The sequence below is a fragment of the Trichoderma harzianum genome (assembly GCF_003025095.1).
Source record: "Trichoderma harzianum CBS 226.95 unplaced genomic scaffold M431scaffold_10, whole genome shotgun sequence".
NCBI lineage: Eukaryota > Fungi > Ascomycota > Sordariomycetes > Hypocreales > Hypocreaceae > Trichoderma > Trichoderma harzianum.
This window is the reverse complement of record NW_020209258.1, coordinates 558,178-584,171: the sequence shown is the minus strand read 5'-3', so window position 1 is coordinate 584,171 and position 25,994 is coordinate 558,178. Positions and strand designations below refer to the sequence as shown.

At 47.5% G+C, this 25,994-nt stretch overlaps 9 protein-coding genes across 9 annotated transcripts; 6 read left to right on the top strand and 3 right to left on the bottom strand.

The window, feature by feature from the left end:
* Positions 1-461: 461 nt before the first annotated feature.
* M431DRAFT_497498 (hypothetical protein) lies at positions 462-2,550 on the top strand (the record flags this gene model as incomplete). The annotated part of the gene is made up of 8 exons (XM_024917605.1): positions 462-591; positions 672-817; positions 874-921; positions 979-1,126; positions 1,177-1,709; positions 1,785-1,871; positions 1,957-2,344; positions 2,417-2,550. The coding sequence occupies 8 exons, from the start codon at positions 462-464 to the stop codon at positions 2,548-2,550; spliced, it is 1,614 nt and encodes a 537-aa protein (XP_024771872.1).
* A 1,859-nt stretch (positions 2,551-4,409) lies between these two features.
* Positions 4,410-5,309, top strand: M431DRAFT_91185 (hypothetical protein; the record flags this gene model as incomplete). Its single annotated transcript, XM_024924231.1, has 1 exon — positions 4,410-5,309. The coding sequence occupies one exon, from the start codon at positions 4,410-4,412 to the stop codon at positions 5,307-5,309; it is 900 nt and encodes a 299-aa protein (XP_024771871.1).
* Positions 5,310-5,517: 208 nt separating this feature from the next.
* Positions 5,518-5,933, top strand: M431DRAFT_212603 (hypothetical protein). Its single transcript, XM_024913469.1, has one exon. The coding sequence runs from the start codon at positions 5,632-5,634 to the stop codon at positions 5,845-5,847; it is 216 nt and encodes a 71-aa protein (XP_024771870.1). The 5' UTR covers positions 5,518-5,631; the 3' UTR covers positions 5,848-5,933.
* Positions 5,549-7,804, bottom strand: M431DRAFT_510385 (hypothetical protein). Its single transcript, XM_024919462.1, has one exon. It carries the CDS (start codon positions 7,691-7,693, stop codon positions 6,020-6,022), a length of 1,674 nt encoding a protein of 557 aa, XP_024771869.1. The 5' UTR covers positions 7,694-7,804; the 3' UTR covers positions 5,549-6,019.
* An 808-nt stretch (positions 7,805-8,612) lies between these two features.
* Positions 8,613-10,717, bottom strand: M431DRAFT_532775 (hypothetical protein). Its single transcript, XM_024920873.1, has 5 exons — positions 9,780-10,717; positions 9,412-9,720; positions 9,213-9,323; positions 8,993-9,156; positions 8,613-8,928 (listed from the first exon to the last, which is right to left on the bottom strand). The coding sequence occupies exons 1-5, from the start codon at positions 10,539-10,541 to the stop codon at positions 8,760-8,762; spliced, it is 1,515 nt and encodes a 504-aa protein (XP_024771868.1). The 5' UTR covers positions 10,542-10,717; the 3' UTR covers positions 8,613-8,759.
* Positions 10,718-11,280: 563 nt separating this feature from the next.
* Positions 11,281-12,410, top strand: M431DRAFT_522234 (hypothetical protein). Its single transcript, XM_024920499.1, has 3 exons — positions 11,281-11,364; positions 11,432-11,588; positions 11,651-12,410. Exons 2-3 carry the CDS (start codon positions 11,450-11,452, stop codon positions 12,337-12,339), a joined length of 828 nt encoding a protein of 275 aa, XP_024771867.1. The 5' UTR covers positions 11,281-11,364; positions 11,432-11,449; the 3' UTR covers positions 12,340-12,410.
* Positions 12,411-13,743: 1,333 nt separating this feature from the next.
* Positions 13,744-22,411, top strand: M431DRAFT_120760 (hypothetical protein; the record flags this gene model as incomplete). The annotated part of the gene is made up of 15 exons (XM_024912112.1): positions 13,744-14,137; positions 14,193-14,298; positions 14,358-14,520; positions 14,576-14,924; positions 14,989-15,912; positions 15,987-16,141; positions 16,205-17,611; positions 17,675-19,005; positions 19,065-19,150; positions 19,212-20,705; positions 20,758-21,026; positions 21,090-21,413; positions 21,477-21,648; positions 21,729-22,079; positions 22,143-22,411. Exons 1-15 carry the CDS (start codon positions 13,777-13,779, stop codon positions 22,409-22,411), a joined length of 7,761 nt encoding a protein of 2,586 aa, XP_024771866.1. The 5' UTR covers positions 13,744-13,776.
* A 393-nt stretch (positions 22,412-22,804) lies between these two features.
* On the bottom strand, positions 22,805-23,864 carry M431DRAFT_91349 (hypothetical protein; the record flags this gene model as incomplete). The annotated part of the gene is made up of 2 exons (XM_024924255.1): positions 22,805-23,013; positions 23,087-23,864. 2 exons carry the CDS (start codon positions 23,862-23,864, stop codon positions 22,805-22,807), a joined length of 987 nt encoding a protein of 328 aa, XP_024771865.1.
* A 766-nt stretch (positions 23,865-24,630) lies between these two features.
* M431DRAFT_497490 (hypothetical protein) lies at positions 24,631-25,578 on the top strand (the record flags this gene model as incomplete). Its single annotated transcript, XM_024917604.1, has 1 exon — positions 24,631-25,578. The coding sequence occupies one exon, from the start codon at positions 24,631-24,633 to the stop codon at positions 25,576-25,578; it is 948 nt and encodes a 315-aa protein (XP_024771864.1).
* Positions 25,579-25,994: the final 416 nt, after the last annotated feature.

Here is a 25,994-nt window from a genome sequence, read left to right as displayed (position 1 = left end):
AGGCCCCAATAACCGCCAATGCTATTGAGCTCAGCTCCCAGAGGCCAAGAGACTCTTGCGCCCTAACCGCCGACCACTCCATCGTCTCCAACCGCCCCATTCCAGCCGCCGTGCATCTAGAATATCCAACCGCCGAGCACTAAACTTGGAAGAGTTATCGGTCCCCGGCCTAAGAAACGCCCCCCTTTTTCCCCAAGATCCCCCCGCAATTCGCCTCCTGTGGAGCTCCGGGGTAACCCGGAGCCTTAACCCAGCAGTCAAGATTCTTATCTCCCGGCACTGAATGCTGAGCCAGATCGTGTAGATACGTGTACTACATGGCGAATAAAAATTGTAGATAAATATGCTGACAGCAACGCCTACTAAATTCCCAGCAACTTATCAACTTTTTCTTCACTCATTTCAACTACCAATTTCAGCGAGATACAGTTGCAGCCAAGAGTAGCACTTTGCAACAACCGATGGCACCCCACAACGACGGCGCGGCTGTTGAAGGCATCGCCGTGGAGCTGGAAAATCAACTTCCAGATGCCGAAAAGTCCATCAGCTATGACCCTGCGCTCGCCAATGCGGCAGACACGCAGCAGCTAGGTGCGTTCATTTTGTGGGGAAACATAATACCCATCGTACGATATTGTGTAATCCGCAAGGCCATCTAATATCTAAGGTAGCAAATATCGGTTACAAACAGGAGCTGCAGCGTCATTATTCCAGTATACAGGTATTCGCCATAGCATTTAGTATTATGGGCCTGCTCCCATCCATCTCAGCGACGCTATGGTTCAATGTTCCTGCAGGTCCCGTTGGAATGGTGTGGGTAAGTGGACTCTGCTGGACATTTCGATATCCATGCTAAGATGCTGACTACTCTAGGGATGGTTCTCCGCAAGTGCCTTCATCTTTGTTGTAGGATTAGCTATTGTGAGCTTACTGTTTCTGTTGCTTGTCTGCGTCGAGAGTATAAACTAATCCGAGCAGGCTGACCTCGGCTCCTCGTTACCAACCTCTGGTGGGCTATACTGGTGGACACATCACTTCGCTGCCGACCGATATAAAAATCCTCTGTGCTTTCTTGTGGGATACAGCAATACAATTGGGCTAATTGGCGGTATTTGCTCAATAGACTGTATATCATTGCTCTCCTCATACAAGAATCTGGACTAACATCAGTTTTAGACGGCTTCGCATCCTTTATTGTATCCTTGGGTACTATCAGCAGTGATGGAGAGTGGTCTCCAAAACGCGGATACCTTTATGCCATATTTGTCGCGACCGTTCTCTCGCATGGTCTTCTTGCAACCTTTGCTGCAAGGATTATGCATCATCTTCAAACATGGTTTGTCGCTGCGAATTTTGCACTAATTGTGGCAACGGTTATTGCTTTGCCAGTCAGTATGCGCATCAATGATGTGCCAATTAACTCAGCAAGTGTCGTCTTTGGCCTTTCTAAAAACGAAACTACGTGGCCGACAGGCTGGGCATTTATGCTATCATGGCTGTGTCCTATTTGGACGATAGGCGCCTTTGACTCTTGCGTACACATGAGTGAAGAGGCTAAAAATCCCACCGAGGCTGTTCCTATCGGAATAATAGCGTCCATCGGATGCTGCTGGATCCTGGGCTTCTTCGTTAATTCGATATTAGCTGCTTGTGCTGGCAGCGACTTCGGGGCCATACTTAGCACCCCCTTTGAACAGCCTGTTGCTCAGGTAAGTATACATTAAAGCATACGAAACGCTCCTCAGTTCAATAACAAAACTTGGCTAACTAACTATTGACCGCAGATATACTATAACGCGTTGGGTAAACATGGAACTTTGGGGTTTATGTCTGCCATATCAATTTTGCAGTATTTTATGGGCTTAAGTATTGTACGTCGACTTACACCATCATATCCCTGTTCTCAATAATTATATCCTCAATGAAATACATGCTTACCGTGGCTTATCCTGCTAGGTTGTTGCGGCGTCTAGGCAAACTTGGGCTTTTTCCCGCGACGGCGGCTTGCCGTTTTCCCAATACCTCCGGAAGATAAGCAAATCTTTTGGATACCAGCCATTAAGAACAGTGTGGGCATCCTGCATTGTAGCTGTGATCCTTGGTTTGTTATCATTGATCAACAACGCTGCTGCCAATGCTCTCTTTTCGTTAGCAGCAGCCGGTAACAATGTTGCCTGGGCAATTCCAATCCTGTGTCGCATTCTCTGGGGCCAAGAGAAATTTCGCCCTGGACCCTTCTACACCGGAAAACGACTCAGCGTTGTAATTGCCGTCGTGGCACTGATTTACTTGGCATTTGCTACCATTCTATGCATGTTCCCGACAGAAGGACCAAATCCTGATCGTAAGATGACCCCTTTCTTCTCCTCTCATCCTTTGTTAGTTATCGTATAAGCTTCTGCTAACATCGACGAAGCAACCGTTATGAATTATTCTTCAGTTGTCAATGGGACGGTCTGGGGAGGCGCACTCCTGTATTATTTCTTATACGCGCATACTTGGTTCAAGGGGCCTATACACAACACTCATGCAGTATTAGAAGAAGACTAGAACTGGCATGATATCGGGCAACTTGCTCGATGCTATTAGGCCCTTTCGTAAAGCAAGCAGGGATTTGGAGACCTTAAACGCGTATAGGGAAAGTTTCCTAATCTAAACTCGGATTTCATGATTGTTTGCTCTTCTGTGGATCCTGAGCCTAATGTAACAGGACCATTGAAATGTCCACAATGTTTCTCAAACACAGTGCGGGAATTTCCACTGCCGTTTCCGCAAGCTTTGGCTTGTGATATTGTCCCAATCCAATGTTCTAGCTGAATTGGTTATTAATCTCGGCTAATTTCTTCGTTAAAGGATCCAACTGAGGGCTGCCAGACACGCGATATGCTATTCCAATGCCAGCCATTCCATCTTCCTAGCAGATCTTGCAGCCGTGCTAAAGACCAGTCCCACATGTTTGGCGGTCTAGAACAGTGGAACGCTTTTATTGCGAATTGTAAACTGCACGACCTTTTCTGCTTTTGTTTGCATTGTGCGCCGTGGTAGTAACAGTGTTACACCTAGTAAAGAGACCTGTGTACACATATAAGTAGTCTGACCGTAGCGTAACAGTGCATCGTACACCAAACTACATGCAGCCTTCACATGCTTGAGAACTTCTCAAGCCGGCCCTCTACGCGACGCTAGCTCCAAATAACGGCGTGAGCTTAACCAACAGTTGTACTACCGTATACACGGATGGCTGATTTGCATACTACATGGCTTCTAAACTAAGCAGCAGTGAAGAGACCATCCCTTCGTTCACACGAAATCTGCTGCATAAATAACATCTGCTGTTCTGGAGGAAATTACCATGAGGGGCAACCTTCCTGGACCTTGGAGCGCAGATTGACTCCGGCTTAGTGAAAGACTGGGCGATGATTTTCCGATCGACAGGGCATTTGATAGGATGGATATCTTGGCACATCTATAATTAATTACCCCGCATATTGTGAAGCATACATACATATTCAAATTGTAGTTGTCGACAACAGGGTCAATTCATTCCCGTTGTCCAGACGGCGGATAATCGCTCGGTGGAAGGGGGGAAACTCAGGTACTAACAGCAGCAAGGATGATGCAGATTGTGCGCTCACTTTTCATAAAGGGCGGCGTATATATATGGAAACGGAAGAGAGTTGGCTCAACTACTTCTTTTGAGGTGATTAAACAGCACCTGATGCATGGTGCTCGTGGCATCTAGGAACACTTGCTACGCGAGCTAAATGTAGATCGGGCCCATTTTTGCCGTCTTACCCATAATCATGGTCAAAAATGTGTAACCATCCCAGCTGAACATTACGGGGACGATCCGGTTCCCTCGATTGGCTGTTCGATGAGGATCCAGCCACTTTGTCTGCATCGTTGATTTGGATACGGGCAGTGTCAGCTTTGGCTTGCGCGGGGCAGTGTCTCGCTCGCCTCAATATCGAATGGAGCGAGGCATACGAAGTGTTGGCTCACAACAAACTAGGCCAACGCCAATGGAAGGAGCTGAATCCTAGCCGCATCCAAAAAGATCATCAGCTAAAAGCTCTGCTTCTTCGCAATGACGACTACGTGTTGGTATTGGCTCTCGTTTCAGCTATTCCTTCGAATCCCCCAAGTGATGGAATGCCGACTTGTGGGGGCGCACAGCCGATTCCTGTGAGATTCCTATCAGCTTCTATTCATACGGTGCCTAGAGCCTGAAGGACGGCAATGCAGCATAATACTCCAAATGTTCAAATGTGCACTACAGTACATCACTGATAAGTTAGAGGGCTAGGCTAATTATCTGCGTAACTGCGGTTAGACGAGACAGATCCAAAGTAAAACTTTACACTTCACATTCAACTTCTGTCAGAATCTTGAATACATCATCAGCAAGCATGGCTTCCTCTTACACCAATTGCATGCCAGGCCGCAAGCTCAAAGACTCTTGCGATCCATGTTCAGCATCTAAATTGAGATGCAACAAACAGAAGCCCACTTGTGCTCGCTGCACCGCGCTAAGTCAGCACTGCTCCTACAGTCCAGCACGACGTGCAGGCCGACCACATCGCGTACGGGAGAAGAGCCAGCAGCAATGCCCAGAAATAACAGTGGAAACAACCATAACTCCTGTGGAGACTTCCGATCAAAGTGTTGATATGAGCCTCGACACTGCAACATTACTTGTCATGCAATCCGAAAGACATAACCAGATTAATGAACAACAGCAACAACAACAACCGGCTGAATCCTTGTCTCGCCAAGTTTCCGTTCCCATCCATGACACAAGGGAGGACTGTACTAGAGTTGCGATATCCATACTGGAACAACTAGATATTGCGAGAAGGCAGCCAGGCCTTACTAACGTCAACTCAGCAACCACGGATGCGTGCCAACGGCTACTGACCATACTAGTCTGTCCATGTTCCGAGAAGCCAGGTGTAGCGCTGCTCGTGGCTTGCGCATGCATTTCTCTCATGGACACGGTTCACCACTGCCACGCATCTCAAACCGCAACAATTCCAGATCTTTCGGCCAGCACCACAACCACACCTGGTACCGAGAAGGACATATCGAATTGGCCAAGGGCTTCATCTTCGCACAATAGCCAAGGTAGTGTGGAACAGTTAGCAAAGATTGCCAGACTCATCTTGCAATTCACAGATAGATATGCTCAAGAACCAAAAGGTGGAAACGGTTGGGCGCAGACAACCTGGTTGGTTGCGCCGATTGCAGCGTTACTTCGATTTAGATTACAATCTGTCACGCATCAGGCGGCGAGACGTTTGGTCTTCTGATTAGTCGCAATCAAATATTCGAATGCTCACAAACGAAGGCGTTTAATTACAAAATACAATGTACTTATATGACGGCAGAGAGAGTGCAGAGGCTATAGCATATACTCGGAGAGGCATGCCTACACACGCTGCATTCTCAAGGATGTGCAACAGCTATGTTAATGTATCATGATAGATCGATGATAAAGTTCTGATCTTATGTTACCTCTTTTCCAACAATCTTTGTATTTCTATTATGGCCAGCCCTTTGCTATCAAATGTTAATGGCTAAGGAACTACCTTGTAGCTAAGACAGGTAATCTGTGAAGACTAAGAACTAGATATGTGCAAAGGGACTAATTTTGATAACAGGTACAAATCTTTTAATTCCAATTGCACCAAATTGGACATCGGGGGAGAACACAATGCTCTGCTAGCGATGGACATCATATACATATTATTTTCCTTCATGCTATCTTACACTGTCTTACTTTGTAAACATGCTAATGAACTTTGTTCCTTTTCATTTATGATATCGATGAAATCATCATTCTCTTGACCAGTGACAACTAAGAGGAGAAATGTTGTAGTAGGTCTCTCAATATTCGACAGATAGCCATAAAGAGCAATCTCTGTTTTGATATTGAGCGACGTATTAAGCCATAGGGCTAGAGTTAATCGTTAGATGAGTGGAGATGTGTTTGGTGTCCTAGGTCCGATATAAGGTACTTTTATTCGCGGGTGACCGGTCCCGTCACCAACTCCGTTTCATCGTTGCCGGAGCCTTCTTTCTTCTCAGATTCGTCGAGTCCAAATTCCGTGACTAATTCTTGTCGAAGAGGGACCTCACGGATGAATAAAGCGATAGGGACGGCGACAACAGCAAATGCTATAAGCACCTGCCACGATTCCTTGATGCCCTCAGTATATACGTGAACTAGCTCTTGTTTCAGCGTGCCATTGAAAGAAGACATGAAGTCTGCCGTCGCGTGCTGATATGCGCCGCCTCGCTTCATGATTTCTCGGGTCGCCGGGTCACTTATTGTATCGAGAAGATTGTCGACGCGAGAGTTGAATACAGCCGACGGGATGGCCGCGCCCCAGATGGAGCCGAAGCTGCGTACAAAAGCCCAGGACGCTGTAGCGACAGCAACATCAGATTCCGCCAGTGGCGCCTGCACAGCTGGCAATGTTGCCGTTAAGGCCAGTCCTCCGCCAACACCAGCAATTATCTGAAAGATGACCCATTTTGCTGTGGACGAATGCGAATCCAGGATCGTGAGACAGCCGACACCAATGGAAAGCAGGGCGTAGCCTGCCACCATTGTTGGCTTATAACGGCCAGTTTTGGCGATCGTTAACCCCCCGGCTATGCCAGCTGGCATCAAGGGAATCACAATTGCTAGCAAGTTCACGCCAGATTTGAGGGGACTGGCCTCGAGAAGAACCTGGAAGTAGACTGGGAGGAAGAAACTGAGCCAGCTCATCTCAATGCCATGGAGGAATGTTAGTATGTAAGCAAGCAGCGAAACACTGTTGCTATAGACTCGGATAGGCATCGTCGCCTCGACCGCTAGGTATTTCTGGTGGAAATAGAATAGCACAAGTCCTGCGACTCCAATTAGGAGCGGAACAAGAACATTGTATGAATCCCATGCATAAAGTGTACCGCCCCAAGTTAGAGCAATCAGAATTGACACGACAGCGCTCATCAAGAGCGCATTTCCGGGCAAATCGACACGTCTTAGACGGGCGAGCAGCGTGCCTTCACGCTTATAATGAACGCGGAGGAACAGAAAGACGAGCAACAAGGCTGTTCCACCGATCGGCAGATTGATGTAAAACACCCAGCGCCACGAGATATCCGTGACAATAACGCCACCAATAATGGGCCCAATGAAGGTACCCAAAGCGAATGTGGCCATTATAACGGACATGTATTTTTGCCTATCGCGCAGAGCGACCAGATCTGCCACGATAATGTCAACCATGACGAACAAACCGCCTCCTCCAATTCCCTGTACTAGTCGAGCGGCAATTAACATTGGGGTATCTTTGGCTCCGCCGCAGAGTCCGCTGCCGAGTGTGAAGAGGGAGATGGACACAAGCATGGGGATGCGGCGTCCAAAGATGTCCGAGGCTTGACCGAAGAGGGGCTGTACCGCAGCCGTCGCCAGGAAATAACCATTGATGATCCATATATACAAGGCTCCTGAATTGAGGTCGGCAGATATAGTTGGCAGCGATGTTGCGACGATCGAAGTATCGAGGCCGGCAAGCAAGATGGCAAAGCATAGGCCAGGGAAGATGGCCCAAAATCGCCAACTGTGTTTTGGCTTTGACTCGACAGGGACGATTTGGGCATTATTAGACGCCATGGCCTGATCTTGACCGTCCGGAGGCATTGTTCACAAGTCGTCCTGGCAGAGCTGTGGCATGAGAAAATTCTCTGGCGACGAACGCAGGTTTAGGCATGTAAAGGAGTGACGGGCAAATGCGGAAGAGGTAAATCAGCCTGAGGCAGCGATGAGGGAGGAAGTGCAAAATACAACGCAAAAGTACACACTCTGAGACTCCCAAGAAAGTGTGTAGGCTCTGTAACAGTTGGCTGTTGGTTAATCTTGAACGAGGGTTACATCAATGTGTACATTGACTACTAGTCTACTACCCTCTGTCACATCGGCCCTGGCTTTGTCCACTAATACCTGTCAAAGAGACTTTACATAACCAAGCTGAACTAACTTGACTCGTTTACTCGCTGTATTTCATTTTGGATTTGATTAGACAACTCGAAGCCATGAACTCCATAGCGGGCCGGGATATGCATGCTGACCACCCAAGCGGTTGTAAAAAAGCAGGGACCACAAACTAGCCAACATGTGTTTACATGAGAATACGACCATCATGCTAGATGGGTTTAGTGTAGTGGGTATGCGCGGGTTGCCTGTTCCAGTATGCTCCAATTCTCGAAGTCCCTCTTTTTTTTTCTACGCCCCTTGCTATCGTAGGGTAAGACCTTGCGAGCATCTACCTTGAGAGGTCATGAGGTTGATGAGTGCCCTTGGCGTGTGGCTCTCAAAGGCTTCATACCTTGTAAATCATTCGGATGCAAGCTAGTTGCCAATGAGAGCAAAAAGAGTGGCTTAACAGGTATATACTCGACATCTCTACGATTGGCAAGGGGTTTGTGTGTTTAAATATTCTAAGACGATGTCAAGCAACAAGTCAGAAATTCTACCAAGGCAGTCCACCGATCCATACTTAGGGCTTAGTAGTAATGAATTGCATCAAAAAGGCTATTATTTTTTTTTTTTAAAAAAACTTGTTTTATTGTAGTGGGAGTTGCACTTGCGTATTATTCCATTATGCTAGTGGTTACATCGGATATAACGTACAATAGACTATATTTACCCTTCCGTTGAGTCTTTTCTCTTAGTCGACATGATTTTCAGTTTTTGGACTCATTCACCACTACGTAGACTCTCGTCGTGCCACTCGCAGAGGCGTCGCTGTTGCTGGATGATAACCCGAGAAATAGTCATTAAACACTAGATCGCTAGGCTTGGTGCCCCGAATCTCAAGATCGGTAAAGTTGCGGAAGACAGTCGCGACCGTGACGTATAACTCACAGTATGCCAAACTAATCAATGAACCCAGGTTAACCTAAAAGCAAGGGCCGAATAGAGAGAACAAGATAAACTTACGGCATGCCAATGCACTGTCGACTGTCCTTTCCAAACGCTACCAGATACTTGTGCTGCTTACTTGATCCTTCTGGATCTAGCCATCGCTCGGGGTCGAATTTATCAGGGTCTGGGAAGGCAGACGTGCTTCGGTGCATCATCCAACTTGACATACCAACCGTGGTCTAGAATTTTTTTTTCTTAGAGCGACTTATTTTGATCATGGGACTCACGTACTTACACCAGCTGGAAGAAAATAACCGTTGAAGTTGGCGCCCCCCGCAGGGACTACACGTGGTAGCCTTCCGATGACTCCGTACGCCAAGCGGAGCGACTCTTTTATAACTGCTGTCTATGCTCAGAAAACAAAGGTCGCATTAGTCTGAAAAGTCCAAAGATGACAAAACCTCATTTGGGTCACTTGAAACGACAATTCTCACCAAATATGGTAGCTTTTCTAATGTTATCCATTTCATTTCTTGCGTATCGTCCGGATAAGCTTCCAAAAGCTCTGCTCGCAACCGATGATATATGTCGGGGTTGTTGATAACGTTATATGACAGAATGCCCAGTGTATTGCTTGTTGCGGCTGCAGCTGCTACAACAATCGATAAAGCAATGTCGGTCATATCATCAACGGTTCGATTGGGATCTGCTAACAGCAGTTCGTGGAAAATAGACCTCTTTTGAGATTTTTCTCGCTGAGATAGAGTCTGCGTCTTCACATTGGTGATATTCTGACGGACTCCCTATCTTTGGGTGAATAGGAAGCAAATATTGAAAATCACAGGTAATAAAACACTCTTACCTTGACTAACTTGTTATACTCTTTGAGTGCAGGACTCAACGCAGACGAGATCCAGGTTGGTAGGGATAGAGCCAATGCTTCAATGGTTTTGAACTGCATAAAGAACCAAAAAGATGTCAAAAGGCCGAGAACCATATCTGAGAAATCCCGACCATAGCCTTCCTTCTCCAAGGTGTTATAGCAGTCATCAAACGAGTAATCGCTGGCCACGTCTATGCTGATGGCACTGTAGAGATCTTGAAGTTCAACGAACCCACCAGGTGTTTTGCTAGCCTGATCTAGGTCTTTGCGTAGCTTTGAAAGCAGGATTTTCGCCTTCTCTTGAACTACAGGTTCCAACTCCAGGACACCTTTTCGAGAGAAGAATGGGTTCACTGGAGCACGTCGTTTTGCGTGCTCTCGGTTGTCAGCCGCTGTGAAGAATGAACCAGGAGCTTGAAAAACATGATAATAAGCATCTGGCTTCCCATATTTGGTTCCTACATGATAGATGGTACTGTAATTCTCGGGGTCACTAAGAGAGATTTCGTCTGGCGTAATGCGAACTACAGGGCCATATTTCGCGTGGAGGCTCTCGACCTTTTGGTAAAAGCGACTCTGATTATTGTAATAGCTGTAAAAGGTCTGATAAAATTGCGTTATAGCTGCTAGTTTTGGTCCCGGGATCCTCGCTAACGGGTGAAAGGTGAGTCGATAGGTGGCCACGACAACTGCCCAGGTTACAAGAAGCAGAGGAAGGAAGAGAACCAGCGGGATTGCCATATCTGCCGACGAGGGAGCAGCGAGGTGCTTCAATTGTTCAGCATGTAGAAGAATAAATAATACCGCACGCAGTTGCGGTCTCTTTGAGATTATTATTGCGAACCATGTAGGCTTTCAGCTTTTAGTTGTTGCTGCTGGAGCACATGGCGAAACTGAACTGTGGATCTCTCTTTAAAAGGTACAATACGGAGTAGTGTTACCCAGCATCCCTAAAGAGCTACACAATAGCCTATTGCAGATCCAGATTCGTGTCTGGCAGGCGCTACATACAAATGCTCCGCATATTGGGTCAGATTGTGGAGGAATATTCAGGCCAAACATTCGAGGAATCCTGAATTAGCGCAAGGCAAGGGTTCTGATCCATCAGGCATACCACACACCATCTGACGGGGGATTCGGGAGGATCAGTCCGCGGCCCGCAATTGGCCGAGCATGGCCTACGAATCAGGCTCATATCAGCTCAGTCTCACTCAAATGTCGATCTGGATGATGTTGGTTGTCAATTTGGGCAGCGACGACTTGTAAGTGTGCGTTATGCAGTCTTACAACAAATTACCCGTTGACACATCCTACAACGTAATCGGACTCAATCTGGAGTTGGAAATCTATACGAGAGGTTGCTTCGCAAACGCCCTGAAGCGTTGTTAGACACCACCTCCTTGATTTCATCCGGAATGTTCATATCCGTGTCTACGTTACATCGGTAAGATCTTACACACGGGGTTGTACCTTCACCATCCGCTTCTCAAACTGAAAGACAGAAAGTGTAGTCTTTGGACATCTGCTCAACGATACCACATAGGACATAACTACGATTTTCTTTGTGAGGACATTTCTAAACCAAGTGTACCAATTGTTCAGAACTAATACATCCATTCAAACCTTGACAGGAACTGACGACATCAACAATGCGTTTCCTTTGCCTTCACGGTCATGGGACCAACTCGCAAATTCTCAAGGCACAGCTTGATCCGCTACTTGCTCGCCTCCCATCAGACTGGGAATTTGAATTTCTGGATGGTGAAATGAATGCGGAGCCTGCCCCTGGTGAGTATGATTACACAACTCGCATGATTATCGGGACAACTATCTGATCGTGTCATTGTTAGGAGTTGAATCAATCTTTCCAGGCCCTTTCCTATGTTTCCATGGCGAGCCCGTCCCTGATGACGTGCAGCGCGCAGTTGACTTAGTCAAGGAGGTCGTACTTGAAGAAGGACCCTTTGATGGAGTCATTGGATTTTCGCAAGGAGCAGCGGTAGCAGCTACCGTCATTGCCCATGAAACCAAATTGAACCCCCATCAGGAGCTCTTCAAAGTTGCCATCTTTCTGTCCTCCACGGGGCCGTTTGACCTCTCTGCTGGAAGGCTACGTCTGGCGTATGAAGGCACTGTTGATGACCTTAAGATTGACCATTATGATGCCCTGGAAGACGGATCTCCGGTTCCTGATGATGGCACTGATTGGAAGACTGACTACCGGTCGATTGGTGTAATTCAAGAGTTCCAGGCAAGAAGAACCCATCTGAGCGATTTGGGGCAGCAGAGTATCGACGTCCTGCTTCGCTACCATTCTTCCGTTCATGGTGTGCTTATTAACATTCCCACTGTCCATGTGGTTGGGTTTAAAGACGATTATGCGGATCAGGGACGGGATCTAGCAGCCATTTGTGACCCTAAAATCTCGCAGGTTGTGACTCACGATGGCGGCCATCAATTACCCAGGGACTTACGGACGGTTACCAAAACTGCGGAAGCCATACAATGGGCCGTGGATCGCATGCTCTTCCACAACTAGTCTAAACGCTATTGTCTTGAGTAAAGACTTATTATATTAGATGTTTGTGTTATGCAACATTAGAGTGCTCTGAAATTGTTGATTCGTCTTGAACTTAATAGGAAATGTATGTACAGTTCTTGTGAGATGAGTCCTATTAAAGTTTCGTTTCCAAGATATTCAGTCAACTGGTGGCTAAAGAACCTTTCTCATTAGGCATGGGAGGGTCTTCAAAATTATTTCCGGCTATCTATTGGTTCCACTTTTTATAGCCACCAAGGATTCTTTGCATCTGGCCGGTTACCTGCTCCGAGTACGTATTTCTCTTTTTAGCGGCTAATATGTAATCTTCATCCCTGTTGAAATGGATGATTATGGATGGTACATGTCAGAATTGATAGAATGAATGAATACGCTCTCCTAACAGGGGCTGAAGAAAACCCCACTTGCGTAAATGAAGTAGACGCCTTCCTCTAACATCTGTTGGCTCATTGAGCGAGACTTTGCAGAAGGATCAAAGGCGATATCACGCCACTGTGAAGAACTCATGATCGCCGTAGGATTCATCTACGCATCTACGCACACCTCGGCCCGCCGCCGCCGAGATGACACTTTCAGGGTTAAAAGGTATTGATGCTAGTTAAAGTCAGTGCTTCAGAGGCTTAGCGGTGCTATATCTCAAGAGGGATTAACTAGCAGCTGCCCAGCATAACTCAGCAACTAGTAGACTTTAAATGTGTTTTTAAAAGTTGTCAAATAAGATGGCTTGATGTATGCTGAGTTGTGAAGTTGTTGATGCGACTCTTGAGCTAGGTGTTATCTGTTGAGAATACGCCCAAGTTGTTCTTAGACACCAGTTTGTTACCGCTTATAAAACGAAAGGTTTAAACTGGATCTAATTGAGCATTCAGCTCACTGGTCCATCCACCATCCTTGCTCAGTAGGCTTATCCTTAAGAAAGTAAAACCCAGGTCAAAGAGCATGCCCCTGTCGGTAATCATGCATGGTCAGCTTCCTTTGGTATCTATCGTTTCATTTATGAGCATTTATGAGCATTCACGAGATGTGGAGTACCCCGCCGCATCCCGTGAAGTAATGAGTTGGTTGTTGTTTTTTAAACGGATTGGGATACGCCGAAACGCATCAAAGAGAATTCGTTGTTGCGGAGAATGAGGTACGTAACACTTCTACAATAATAAATCGCCAGGATTGCGGGTAACGGCTTGGATTCGACCTATTTTCTTACCCACATTCATCAGCCTGTTTCTCGGACTTGCAATTGCGGATGTAGACTGTGTGGCTGTCTTCTACGAGGTGCCTCGAGAGAACACACATATAATACATAGTGCCTCTGAATCTACAGGTAGTCACGCTCATTTACAAACTAAGAGAATATCCTGTTCATTGATCTCAACTGGGACCCTAATTCTTCTGCCTTTTTTTTGGTTTCTCTAAAGCATGTCTTCTTATAAGGATGCCACCAACATGGCCGTGGAGGATGCTGTGATGCCCATTGCCATTGTTGGCATTGGTGGTAGGTTTCCAGGAGAGGCCACAAACCCTGATCGATTATGGGAGATGATCTCAAATGGCCGCAATGCACTCTCTGAAGTGCCAAAGGAGCGGTTCAATATCGATGCGTTCTATCACCCCTATGCCGAAAGGCAAGGTACAATGAATGTCCGAGGAGGACACTTCCTCAAGGAAGATGTTTCTCTTTTTGACGCTCCATTCTTTTCTATCACAGCTAAAGAGGCCCATGCTATGGATCCTCAACAAAGACTTGCACTAGAAGTTGCATACGAAGCTCTTGAAAATGGTATGTCTGTCTACTCCAAGTCCTAGTTTTAATCCTGTCTCTAATAAACCTTTAGCTGGCATGAAAATGGAAGATGTACTAGGCTCTCAAATGGCCTGCTATATGGCGTCTTTCACAAGAGACTATGCAACGCTACGAGGCCATGACGCAGAAGATATCCCGTGAGCAATGAGACTTCTCCCATCAGCCCACGAGTACATCTCAGCTAATATCTTTATAGGATGTACGAAGGCACTGGCAATGGTTCTGCCATGATATCGAACCGTCTATCTTGGTTTTTTGACTTGAAGGGGCCCAGTCTCAGTTTAGATACTGCCTGCTCTTCTTCATTAGTTGCGCTACACCTTGCATGCCAGAGCATCCGTTCTGGAGAGACAAGATCTGTAAGAAAAATAGCGTGTATTGTCCAAGGAGTTATGCTAACCAAACTGAAATTAGGCCATGGTCGGAGGCACAAATCTAATACTTATGCCAGAAATGCAGATTGCCATGACATCTCTGCATTTCCTTAGCCCTGATAGCAAATCTCAGTCATTTGATCACAAGGCAAATGGCTACGCGCGTGGTGAAGGCGCCACAGTCGTTGTGATTAAGGCCCTGGAAGATGCTCTGCGGGATGGTGATACAATCAGAGCCGTAATTCGAGGCACAGGAGTCAACCAAGACGGAAAGACTCCAGGAATTACGTTGCCTTCGGCAAAGGCACAGGAGGACCTCATCAGATACACATACAAAACCGCGGGACTACCATTTGAAGAGACAGGCTATTTTGAGGCTCACGGTACTGGTAAGTTAATTAACATTTCTATCCTACTTTATTTGTATTAGTTAATAATAGTAATTCTCAACAGGTACCGCGGCAGGTGATCCTCTCGAATGTGCTGCCATTGCTGCCACGATCGGAGCAACCAGGCCTAAGGATAGCCCTCTCCTAATAGGATCAGTCAAAACAAACATTGGCCACATGGAAGGAGCCAGCGGTCTAGCCGGACTGATCAAGGCTGTGTTTGCACTGGAACGGGCGTTGATCCCCCCAAACCTCTGGTTTGAAAAAGCGAACCCCCGTATCCCATTGGAGAAATGGGGCCTCGAGGTGTCAACAAAGCTTCAGCCTTGGAGAGAGAGCGGTCTTCGCCGCGCCAGTATCAATTCTTTTGGATACGGCGGCACTAATGCTCATTGCATTCTAGATGATGCTTATCACTATCTAGAAGCCCGAGGCCTAAATGGGGCACACAACACTCTTGTATCTCCGGAACCATTGTCAGAAGAGAGTGCAAGCTCTGAAGACAGTAGCAGCAGCAACAGTGATGCTGGTGAGGCTACTGATAGTAGCTCAGCCACGTCTGAGTCCATCAGTGGCGAAGAGAAACCGGTAGATATCTCGTCGCCCAAACTGTTCATGTGGTCATCACACGAGCAAGCTGGTATCGAACGCACAGCAACACAATTGCTCAAGCATCTAGAGTCACAGCAGAGAACGGACATCAACTTCCTCGGCAATCTGTCCCATACTCTGGCTGCTGGTCGATCTAGACTCTCTTGGAAGGCGTACACTGTTGCATCATCTACCGAAGAGCTCATCTCGGCCCTGAAGAAGAGCCCTAAGCCGGTGCGATCATCTCAAACTCCTGTCTTGTACTTCGTCTTCACCGGCCAGGGAGCGCAGTGGTTCGCCATGGGTCGTGAACTGCTGGCATATAACTCTTTTAGGAAGAGCTTGCAAGATGCGACCGACTACTTCAAGAGTATCGGGAGCGATTGGGACCTTCTTGGTAAGTGAATCCGGCTGATGCATTTTTGCATTTTTTCTTGTTTCAGTCTAATAATCTTAATTTTGCATATACAGAGGAACTACAAAAGAGTGAGAAAGCTTCACGAATTAACGAGTCGCGAATTAGCCAGCCGGCCTGTACTGCCTTGCAAGTCGCCGTGACTGACCTTTTGGCGGAGTGGGATATTCGCCCTTCAGTGGTTCTCGGACATTCCAGTGGAGAGATTGCAGTGAGTTTGATAACATGAGTATGCTCTGGCTATCGTCAAATACTAATCATCAATGTTGTCAAGGCCGCATATGCCAAAGGCGCTTTCACCAGGGATGAAGCTTGGAAAATCGCCTTTCACCGTGGTAGCCTGTCTAGCGGCATAGAAAAAGAAGGCTCTATGCTTGCTGTCGGACTTGGAGAGACTGAAGTTGCGCCCTACCTGGCACAAGTCGACGCCAAACACGGCAGTGTTGTTGTTGCTTGCATTAACAGCCCTTCAAGCGTGACCCTATCTGGAGACTCGGCAGCAATAATCCAAGTTCAAAATGCACTTGAAGAAGCAAAAGTCTTTAACCGAAGGCTCGCTGTCAAGACGGCCTATCACTCCCCTCATATGGAGTTGATTGCAAAAGACTACTTGCAGTCATTGAACAGTTTGCGTCCATCTGAGTCCTCTAGCAAGACTGTCATGTTCTCCAGTGTCACAGGCAAGGTGATTGACAACGCTGCACTTGCCGCCTCCTCATACTGGGTGTCAAACATGGTCAGTCCGGTGCGGTTCAGCCAGGCCGTGGAGGCTGCTATCGAGTACAACCCGACTAAGAAGCGCACTGCTGGTAGCTCTCAGTTTGTTGATCTCATCGTCGAGATTGGCCCGCACTCAGCACTTCAAGGCCCTTTGAAGCAGATCTTAGATGCGAACCGGTCCAAACTGAAGCATGACGTCCCGTATATCTCAGTTATCTCGCGCAATGTGGACGCTGTGAGAAGCTGCCTCGATGCCATTGGAAAGCTGGCCCAACGAGGCCACCCCGTGGACATTTCTCGCGTGCATGTAATGACGGAAAATGAGAGTCAACGACCTCAATTCCTTACCAACTTGCCCCCATTTGCCTGGAATCATTCCACAAAGTACTGGTACGAATCTGCTGTCTCGGCAGCGTTCCGTCACCGAAAGCTTCCTCGATACGATCTCGTCGGAGCACTCAGCGAGCATTCTACTGACGTTGAGCCTTGCTGGACGAACTATCTACGTGTCTCAGAGGCCCCTTGGATTGAACATCACAAAGTCCAGGGTACGATCCTGTATCCATTGTCAGGCATGATGGTCATGGCTATCGAAGCTGCTCGCCAGATTGCAGACCACACCAAGGAAATCGACGGATTCCAGATTCGTGATGTCTCTGTTGGTAAAGCCATGGTCCTAGCTAGTGACGCTCCCACCGAGACGAGACTTCAATTCCGACCACGTAGAGCAGGTACTCGCCTTCCAGATGCTTTCTGGAATGAATTCACCATCTCGTGTAGGAGTCGATCTGGTGTTTGGACTCAGCACTGCACGGGTCTTATCGCTGTCAAGTATGTGGCAGAACACAATCCGACATTCCATAATGAAGAGGAAGCGTCATCGCGTCGACATCGCGCAGAGTACGAAAGACTATCCACCGCAGGATTCAAGCCTGATGATCCCCGCCAGGTTTATGCCTCAGTATGTCTGCCCCCGTCTAAACTAACTTATTGGGAAAAAACGTCATACTAATCTTCTATATAGCTTGCCGAACTTGGACTCCAGTGGGGACCGACATTCACTGGTCTGGTGCACATCAGTTCTGGTGATTTTGAAGCTCACTGTGAACTTGAAATCCCAGATACTAGGAAGTTCATGCCAGAAGGCTTCGAGTATCCTCACGTTATTCACCCAGCTGCACTGGACAACTTCATTCAAATGGTTATTCCGGCCTGTACACCTGCTGGAGTGCAACTAGAGAAAGCCAAGATTCCTCGATTTATCGAAAGCATTTACATCTCCAGCAAGATTAGCTCCAAGCCAGGTACTCGGTACTATGGTTACTCAAAGTCTAAGCCATACGGCTACAATGAGTCTGTTGGAACGATTGTCGCATCTGACGAAGCCTGGGAGAAGCCTATGGTCATCATCGAGGGCTGCAGAATTATCTCTCTCGAGAACATGACAGATGGCCTCTCTACCGAGTCGGCAGCAACAACTACGTCCCTGAGAAAGCTTGGTGCTCACACAGAATGGGATATTGACTTAGAGCAGATGTCCTTGGATACTGCCCAAGCATTTTTCGCTCCTTACGGCGCCACCATTCCCGACGCAGATGTTGATGTTGTTCGTGATTTGGAGCTGGCATCATTCATCTTCTGCAAGAGGGTGCTTAGTCGATTCTCTGAGGAAGATTCCAAGAGCTTCGCGCCACATCACCGTATCTTCTACGAGTACATGCGGCACAGATATGAACTTGCAGAGCAGGGCAAACTCGACTGCCAAACGGTCGGGAAGGATTCGGTCGACTGGCTGAATATGACCAAAGAACAAGAAGACCAAGTTCTGGCGCGTGTAGCTGAAGCATCAGTTGATGGAAAGCTCCTTTGCCAACAGGGTTTCCACTTTGACGAGATCTTGCGCGGCGAGCTCGAACCTCTCCAGGTCTTGATGCAGGATAGTCTCCTGACACACTATTACCGAAATGCCTTAGGAACTGACAAATGGAACCCGATTATTGCCAAATATGTCCAACTCAAGTCGCATAAGAAGCCCCTCCGAATTCTCGAGGTCGGCGCGGGTACGGGGGGTACCACCTCGGTCATTCTCGCAGCCCTGGGCCAGCGGGAGGAGGCTGCCGCCAGGCTTGAGTCTTACACATTCACTGACATTAGTGGTGGTTTCTTTGGTGCTGCTGCCGCTGATTTTGACGAATGGGCTCCATTTTTGGAGTATAAGGTGCTCGATATTGAGAAGTCCCCAGTGCAGCAAGGCATCCAAACTGGCGTTTACGACATGGTTGTGGCCAACAATGTTTTGCATGCAACCTCAGCTATTAGCACGACTCTGGCTCACTGCAGAGAGTTACTGAAGCCGTAAGTGTATTAGATTTCCTCCGACTGATAACCTGTTTATTAACAATTTGGTAACTTAGGGGTGGTATTTTGTTGCTCGGAGAGCTCACCACTACCCTGGCAAGAGTTCCTATGATCTTTGGATCTCTCCCTGGATGGTGGGCAGGTATGTATTAATGGCGACTCGATTTCGCTATTTCACCCATTTGGCTAACAGAACAAATTAGGTGAGAATGATGGCCGAAAATGGGGCCCCAGACTCTCAGAAGGGCTGTGGGACACTCGACTCCGTGAACAGGGCTTCAGCGGCGTCGATTTGACATTCCGGGATCACAGTACTGAGCACTACTCGATTTCACTTATGTTTTCGACTGCTAGTCCCTTACCTGAACCGGAGCTTCCTAGAAGCATTACGGTTGTCACGCCTTCAAGCCCGAGCACCGCTACCAAGGCACTGGCCTCGAAACTGGTGGCAAAGTATTCACCTGTGGCCAATGTTGTTGTCAAGTCTCTTGGAGCAATCCCTAGTTTCGATCTGAGCAATGAGACGACACTTTCCTTGCTTGAAGCTGAGACGCCTCTTTTGCAAGACATTAGCAGCGTAGACTTTGAAGCCGTTAAACATCTCCTTCTTACCTCTCAGCACACCCTCTGGTTTACTAGAGGAGGTGCTTTAGAGACTCCCAATCCTGGGGCCAACTTGATTGCAGGATTGGCACGAACAATAAGAGGAGAGATTCCGAGCATGTTGCTAACCACATTGGATCTGGACCCGTCTGATGCCATCGACTCTGTTGACTCATTGTCTGGAATCGACAAGGTGCTCCGTTCCATGACACAGGCGAGCCAAATTGAGCGTCCGGACTGGGAGTACGCACTCCAAGGAGGACAGCTTCACGTCTTACGTCTGACACCCAACAAGGCAGTCAATGCAATGTTCGAGGCTAGCAAGACTGAGCAGTCCGTCTCCATGCTCCCATTCAACCAACCAGGACGTGCGCTTGCTCTGGCAATCAAGACGCCTGGTATGCTGGACACATTCCAATTTGTTGATGATGAGGAACATCCAAAACCTTTGAAGAGTCATGAAGTTGAGATTGAGGTCAAGGCTGTTGGCATGAATTTCCACGACGTCATGATTTCGATGGGTCAGATTGCTGATACCGATCTGGGAGTTGAATGCAGCGGTGTCGTTACTCGTGTTGGTGATGGCGTCACCAAGTACAAGCCAGGTGATCGTGTCATCACATTCCGTTTGGGTTGTTTCCGTACTTTCTTACGCAACCCCGAAGGCATGTTTGAAAAGATTCCTGACGCTTTATCCTTTGACGACGCTGCTTCAATTCCTTGCGTATACTCCACGGTGTATTACTCGCTGTTCTATGTGGCTCGCTTGGAGCGCCACGAGACTATCCTTATTCATGCTGCCGCTGGTGGTCTAGGACAAGCCGCAATTATCCTTGCACAGCACATCGGTGCCGAGATCTTTGTTACAGTGTCTTCGGAAACCAAGAAGCAGTTCCTCATCGACACATACGGCATTCTACCTGACCATGTTTTCAACAGCCGAGACCACAGCTTTGCAGCTGGAATCAAGCGTATGACCAATCAGAAGGGCGTGGATGTTGTTTTGAACTCATTGGCTGGTGAGGCTCTGCGACAGACTTGGCTTTGCGTGGCACCTTTCGGCCGCTTTATTGAGCTCGGTAAGAAGGATATTGGTAAGTTTATATCCTTCATGAATTACGTATCGATTATTAACCCAAGCTATAGTTGGAAATACCGGTATCGATATGAGCAAATTCATGGACAACATTGCTTTTGTCGGTGTTAACATGCTTTCGGTTTATCGTGACAATATTCCATTGTTCGGTCGGATCATGGCCGACGTCATGAAAGCTCTGGCTGATGGCATCATCCGGCCGGTGCAGCCGTTGAGGGTCATGAACTTTTCGCAGATTGAAGAGGCTTTCCGTATTATGCAATCCGGAAAGCACATTGGCAAGATGGTTCTTAGCGCTGGACCTGAGGATCTTGTTCCGGTATGTAAACATATAAGGTCCGACTTTGAACAAAGCTGGGGTGCTAATAGGCAACGCGTATAGATTGTTTCTCAGAAGAGCAAGCCATACTCCTTCTCTCAGGATGCGACGTACATGATTCCAGGAGGTCTCGGCGGTCTTGGTCGTTCGATCGCCGCCTGGATGGTTGACCAAGGCGCACGACATGTTGTTTTCACAAGCCGCTCCGGGGTCACAAAGCCGCCAGCTCGCAAGCTGGTGGATGAATTGACCAAGAAGGGGGCAAAGATTCTCGCATTCGCGTGCGATATCAGCAATGCCTCCGAGCTCAAGGACGTACTCAAGACTGTCAAAGACAACGAGTTTCCCCATATCAAGGGCGTCGTTAACTGCGCTATGCAGCTTCAGGTAAATAATTTGACTTAGTATGCACTGAATATTTGGAGGACAGAGGTGCTAATCAATATGTAGGACGTGTTATTCGAGAACATGAGCCTTGAGGACTTCAATGCTGCTATCAGGCCCAAGGTTTACACCACCAAGAATTTGCACGATCTTCTACCGAGAGACATGGATTTCTTTATCTGTCTTTCGTCGACTGGAGGCATTGTTGGATCTCGTGGCCAAGGGAATTACAACGCAGGTGGGTTACAGAGCAGTGCTATCTGCCAATAATTTTGAACCCGGATTTTGAGAATGACATGTGCTGATATACTCATCTAGGCAATACCTATCAAGACGCGATGGCCCATTATAGGAGATCTCAGGGTCTACCGGCAACCAGTATCAATCTCGGCGTCGTACTTGGTGTAGGTATTACAGCTGAACGTGGAGAGATTCTGTCGTACCTTAAGACGGGAGCCATGATTGGTATCCACGAGCAAGAAGTCCTGGCTGTCGTCCAAGCCGCCATGTCTGGGGAAATGCCAATTCAAGCCGTCGTTGGTCTTGCAACTGGTGGCCACCTCGAAAAGAATGGACACGAGGATCCGTTCTGGTTCAGCGAGGCACGATTCGGGCCTCTCCGCATCTTTGACACCCAGCAGCTACAGGCAAGCAGAGCAGGCGACTCGGGTGACTCCGGCGCTGATCTCCAGGCCGTGTTGCGAGGAGCAAGCACTCTAGCGGAGGCAGCAGATGCGGTTTGTGTGGCTCTTGTGCGCAAGCTAGCCAAGGCCATGATGGTGGAGATTGAAGACCTTGATCCAACTAGGCCCGCGAACTCTTATGGTGTCGACAGTCTGGTCGCTGTTGAGGTCCGCGCCTGGGTCTTCAAGGAAGTAAAGAGCGACGTTTCTGTGTTTGACATTTTGAGCAACATGCCCTTGGCGTCTCTGGCTACCAAGATTGCTGCAAAGTCGTCCCTTTTGCCTCCCACAATCTCGGGTACGGACGATGACGCATAAATTGTATCCAGCTACAAGTATGTCATGGTGTTTGGATGATATATATATTCGTATGCTAAATATGGTACCAAGTATGTTCGTATATAGTATACGCCTATGAGCATTTGCAAGCAACATGACGAAAATTGTGTTTCGTGTTTCATTAGTGTTTAGCTTCGTCGATCTATAGCATCATCAGCTTATCAATATAGCAACAACGCCTATTGCTCTCTTCTCAACAGGTCCACTATAAGCTTATTATTAAGAATCACTTTTTAAACCAGTAGCATGCGCTACAACTTTTCGACATCAATGGCGGTGTATTTCTCGCTTTATTTATATAATCTGCATAGGACTCGTGGTCTCCTGACGGTAACTTCACCTTACAAGGCTACTTTAACCCATTTGTGAACTTTAAGCTCCAAATGCAGGGTTTCCATTAACGTATCGCGGGAACCCCTTCATACCAAACCCAAGATCACCACCTGGCTCGCCCTTGTTCCAAATTTCGTCCTTGCGTTTCTTGAGTTGATCGACATCCCAAGCAGCAAATACAAGCTTGCCGTGAAGGAAGGCTGCCTCGGGCGAGGCGACCCAGACAAGGAAATCAGATGGCAGAGAAACTAAGCAAAAAAAGAAAAGAGGCATGTCAGTTTCATCATATCTCTAAGATAGATCGTTACGATAGGTACTTACTGTCATCTTCTGGGAGTTTCAAGTCTACCTTCTCTGCTAGCTGCCTAGACATTGCAGTATTGATGACCCCAGGGTGTACTTGGTGAAGTCGTACGTGTTCATTCTCCACTGCAAAGCTCTCTAGAAGCTTGAAAGCGGCCATCTTGCTGCTCACATAGGCGCCCATTTTTGGGTAAGGAGTGTAAAAAATGCCCGCAGAGGTTAAATTGATAAAAGTGAAGATCTTTTTCGCGAGTTTCTTGGTCCCGTCGGGGTCCGCGCCCTTGTCTTCTTCGGGTTCCGCGACGGGTTTTGGGTTAACCTCACGGAAAGCCATCGCGACTGCTAGCGTTCCGACGACAGTTGTCTTGTAGTTATCGAGAAATGATTCAGGCTTGGCATTAATGAGGAGATCAGGGTCAGGCAAGATCCCAGCAGCGTGAACTAAGATGTCAATGCGGCCAAACTCCGATGCGACAAGCCGGAATACTTCAAGAACTCTTTCGAAATCCGAAAGATCGACCAAGTGTTCCTGCACAACTAGGTCTCCATGAACCTTCCTGATAGAATTCGCGGTTTCTTTTAGGTCTTTTTCGTTGCTGCGGCCAAGGAGGATGAGAGCCTTCGGCTTAGATTTTGCAAAGGACGAGGCTGTAGCGCGGCCAATGCCACCAGAGGCTCCGGTGATCAAAACCACTTTCTCCGCAGTTGAGAGGTGGCCCAATGTGGGAGCAATGTGTGGATAGGTCTTCTTGTGAAGCGTCTCTGTGTAGGAGAAGATTGGTCGTTCTCCTGCCATTTTGTCGAAACGTGAGTTCAGTCAAGATGGTTTTGGTAAGTAAAGCGTATGAGGAACAGCAGGAAATCGAACCGATAGTTATTAAAGGACGAGTCTCAATGTAAAAGTATGGAAAGTTGGATGCCCCGAGATTGGCAACACGACTCAATCTGCCTGCTTTTATACACAAAAAACATAACGCATATACATGAACGTACGTACATGCAGCCATAGGGAAACGGCGTTGGTGGTGAAACACTGTGTGATGTAATTGTTGTTGGGAGGAATGAGCAACTCGCACCAAAATCCCCCCGTTACATCGCATTAGTTTTAGCATATGGATCCTTCGGTGTTTCTCGCAAGTGCGATGATACTCAAAAGTCCGTTGGCTCATGCATCCGGCCGCAGCCCCCAATAATGCGGATGGAATCCTTTTATCCTTCGCAATTCACGTACTTTTGTCTTACAGGAAGCGAGCCACTTCCGGTCTGCGGCTGAGCGACATTCGACAGGCATTAGCTACATGCATGCATATCAATGTCTCAGCTGAGTGGCTTGCCGCTATGTCGCGAAGACACGTACTGCGAGCTTCAAGCGATTATTACGGGAGACTGAAATCAAACGCATGTATATAGCATTAATCTCATCACATGTATGTACATAAAGACGTTCCAGATATTTTAGTGCTGCAAGTATACATGCGCCCTGCATCGCCATATTGTTCTGCATCACAAACAGAAACCTACCCCCGATACTACATTTTGCAATATACATTGTTTCAAACACCATGGAAGTCACGAGTGAACTTGATCGCGGAACTTCTCTGCCGCCCTCAGTCGCATCACTCGATCATCTAATCGATGTCGAGAGTTTTGTCGCCTCGGTTGGTGACCTCTTGAGCCCCCCTGACTTTGATACATTCGACTTCGAGAACAAAAGCCTCTCGCCGAAGTGGCTTGACGACGTCTTCTCCATAACGCCCCCATCATCTTCAGATTCTATTCCTCCACCCAATGGCGAGTACAAGAGCCTACCTTTGGAAACCAAAGCATCTTCTGCAGAACCACAGAATTGTCAAAACCAACAAGGTCTTTGCATCAGCTTAGCAACAGGACTGCTCAAGTCAATGCATTCCAGTTCTCCATCATGTCTCTTAGGCGTAGGCAGCCATGATGGCAAGCCGCAGGTGTCTCGGGCAGTGGACATTGTCTTGTCCGCCAACTACGAGGCTTTGCAGTCCATGCGGGGCTTACTCCGATGCCCCTGCTATTACACAAGCCCTCAGTTACAACTTCTTGTGACAATTGTCTGCGCTGAGACCATCGCGTGGTACTGGCGTATTATCGACACTTATAGCCACTACCGTAGCACAAATATGGATAGCGGCATCCTACCAACGGAGAGAGTCGAGATGTCGCGGCGATCTTTCTTCATTGGTGGCCAGTGCCTGGAAAGCCACTTGGAGACGAAGCTTATTAGCCAAGTTGTTTCTAGTAGGCTCCAGGAACTGGAAGATCTGATCGGAGACATTTCTTGGAACACGGAGCAATCGGCAGCCATTACTAGTGAGCCTAAAAACCATCCAATGTACAGCGCAGTACATCTTAGAATGGATGCTTTCCTCAATACTCAATTGGCTGCTGTTCAACGGGAACTATTCAACCTACAGTATGAATCCCAGAGTCATATTGAAGATACTCCTGGTCAAAGATATCACAGATCAACAGCTAGATAAAGGATTTAAGCCGAATGTTTCCCCCCTGGGTTGTAAAAAATCCGGGAAGATGCCACACACACTTGTTAGATAGAGAACTGAGGATTACAATAATTTACGCGATAGTCCACTATAGACTCAATTGAACTGTCGATCTCCAATCATAGAACCAGCATGCGACAAGTTTAACCTGAGGGTTTGAAATGCAAAATAGCCCAAGGAACCAATGTCTATGCAGGGTTACTCGGACTTTCGCGTTGAAGGAGAATAGTGATCTCCGCGCATTACTCCTTTGCCCCGGAATGCCATGTGATTTGCCTCCATTCAATATTCCAGTCAATATTCCACGAAGACAGCTGAAAGACATTTGCTCAGCTTCCCCTGCATCCTCCTCATCTCCTATCTAAAATTAGCGCCCAGCGCTTCCATAAACAGAA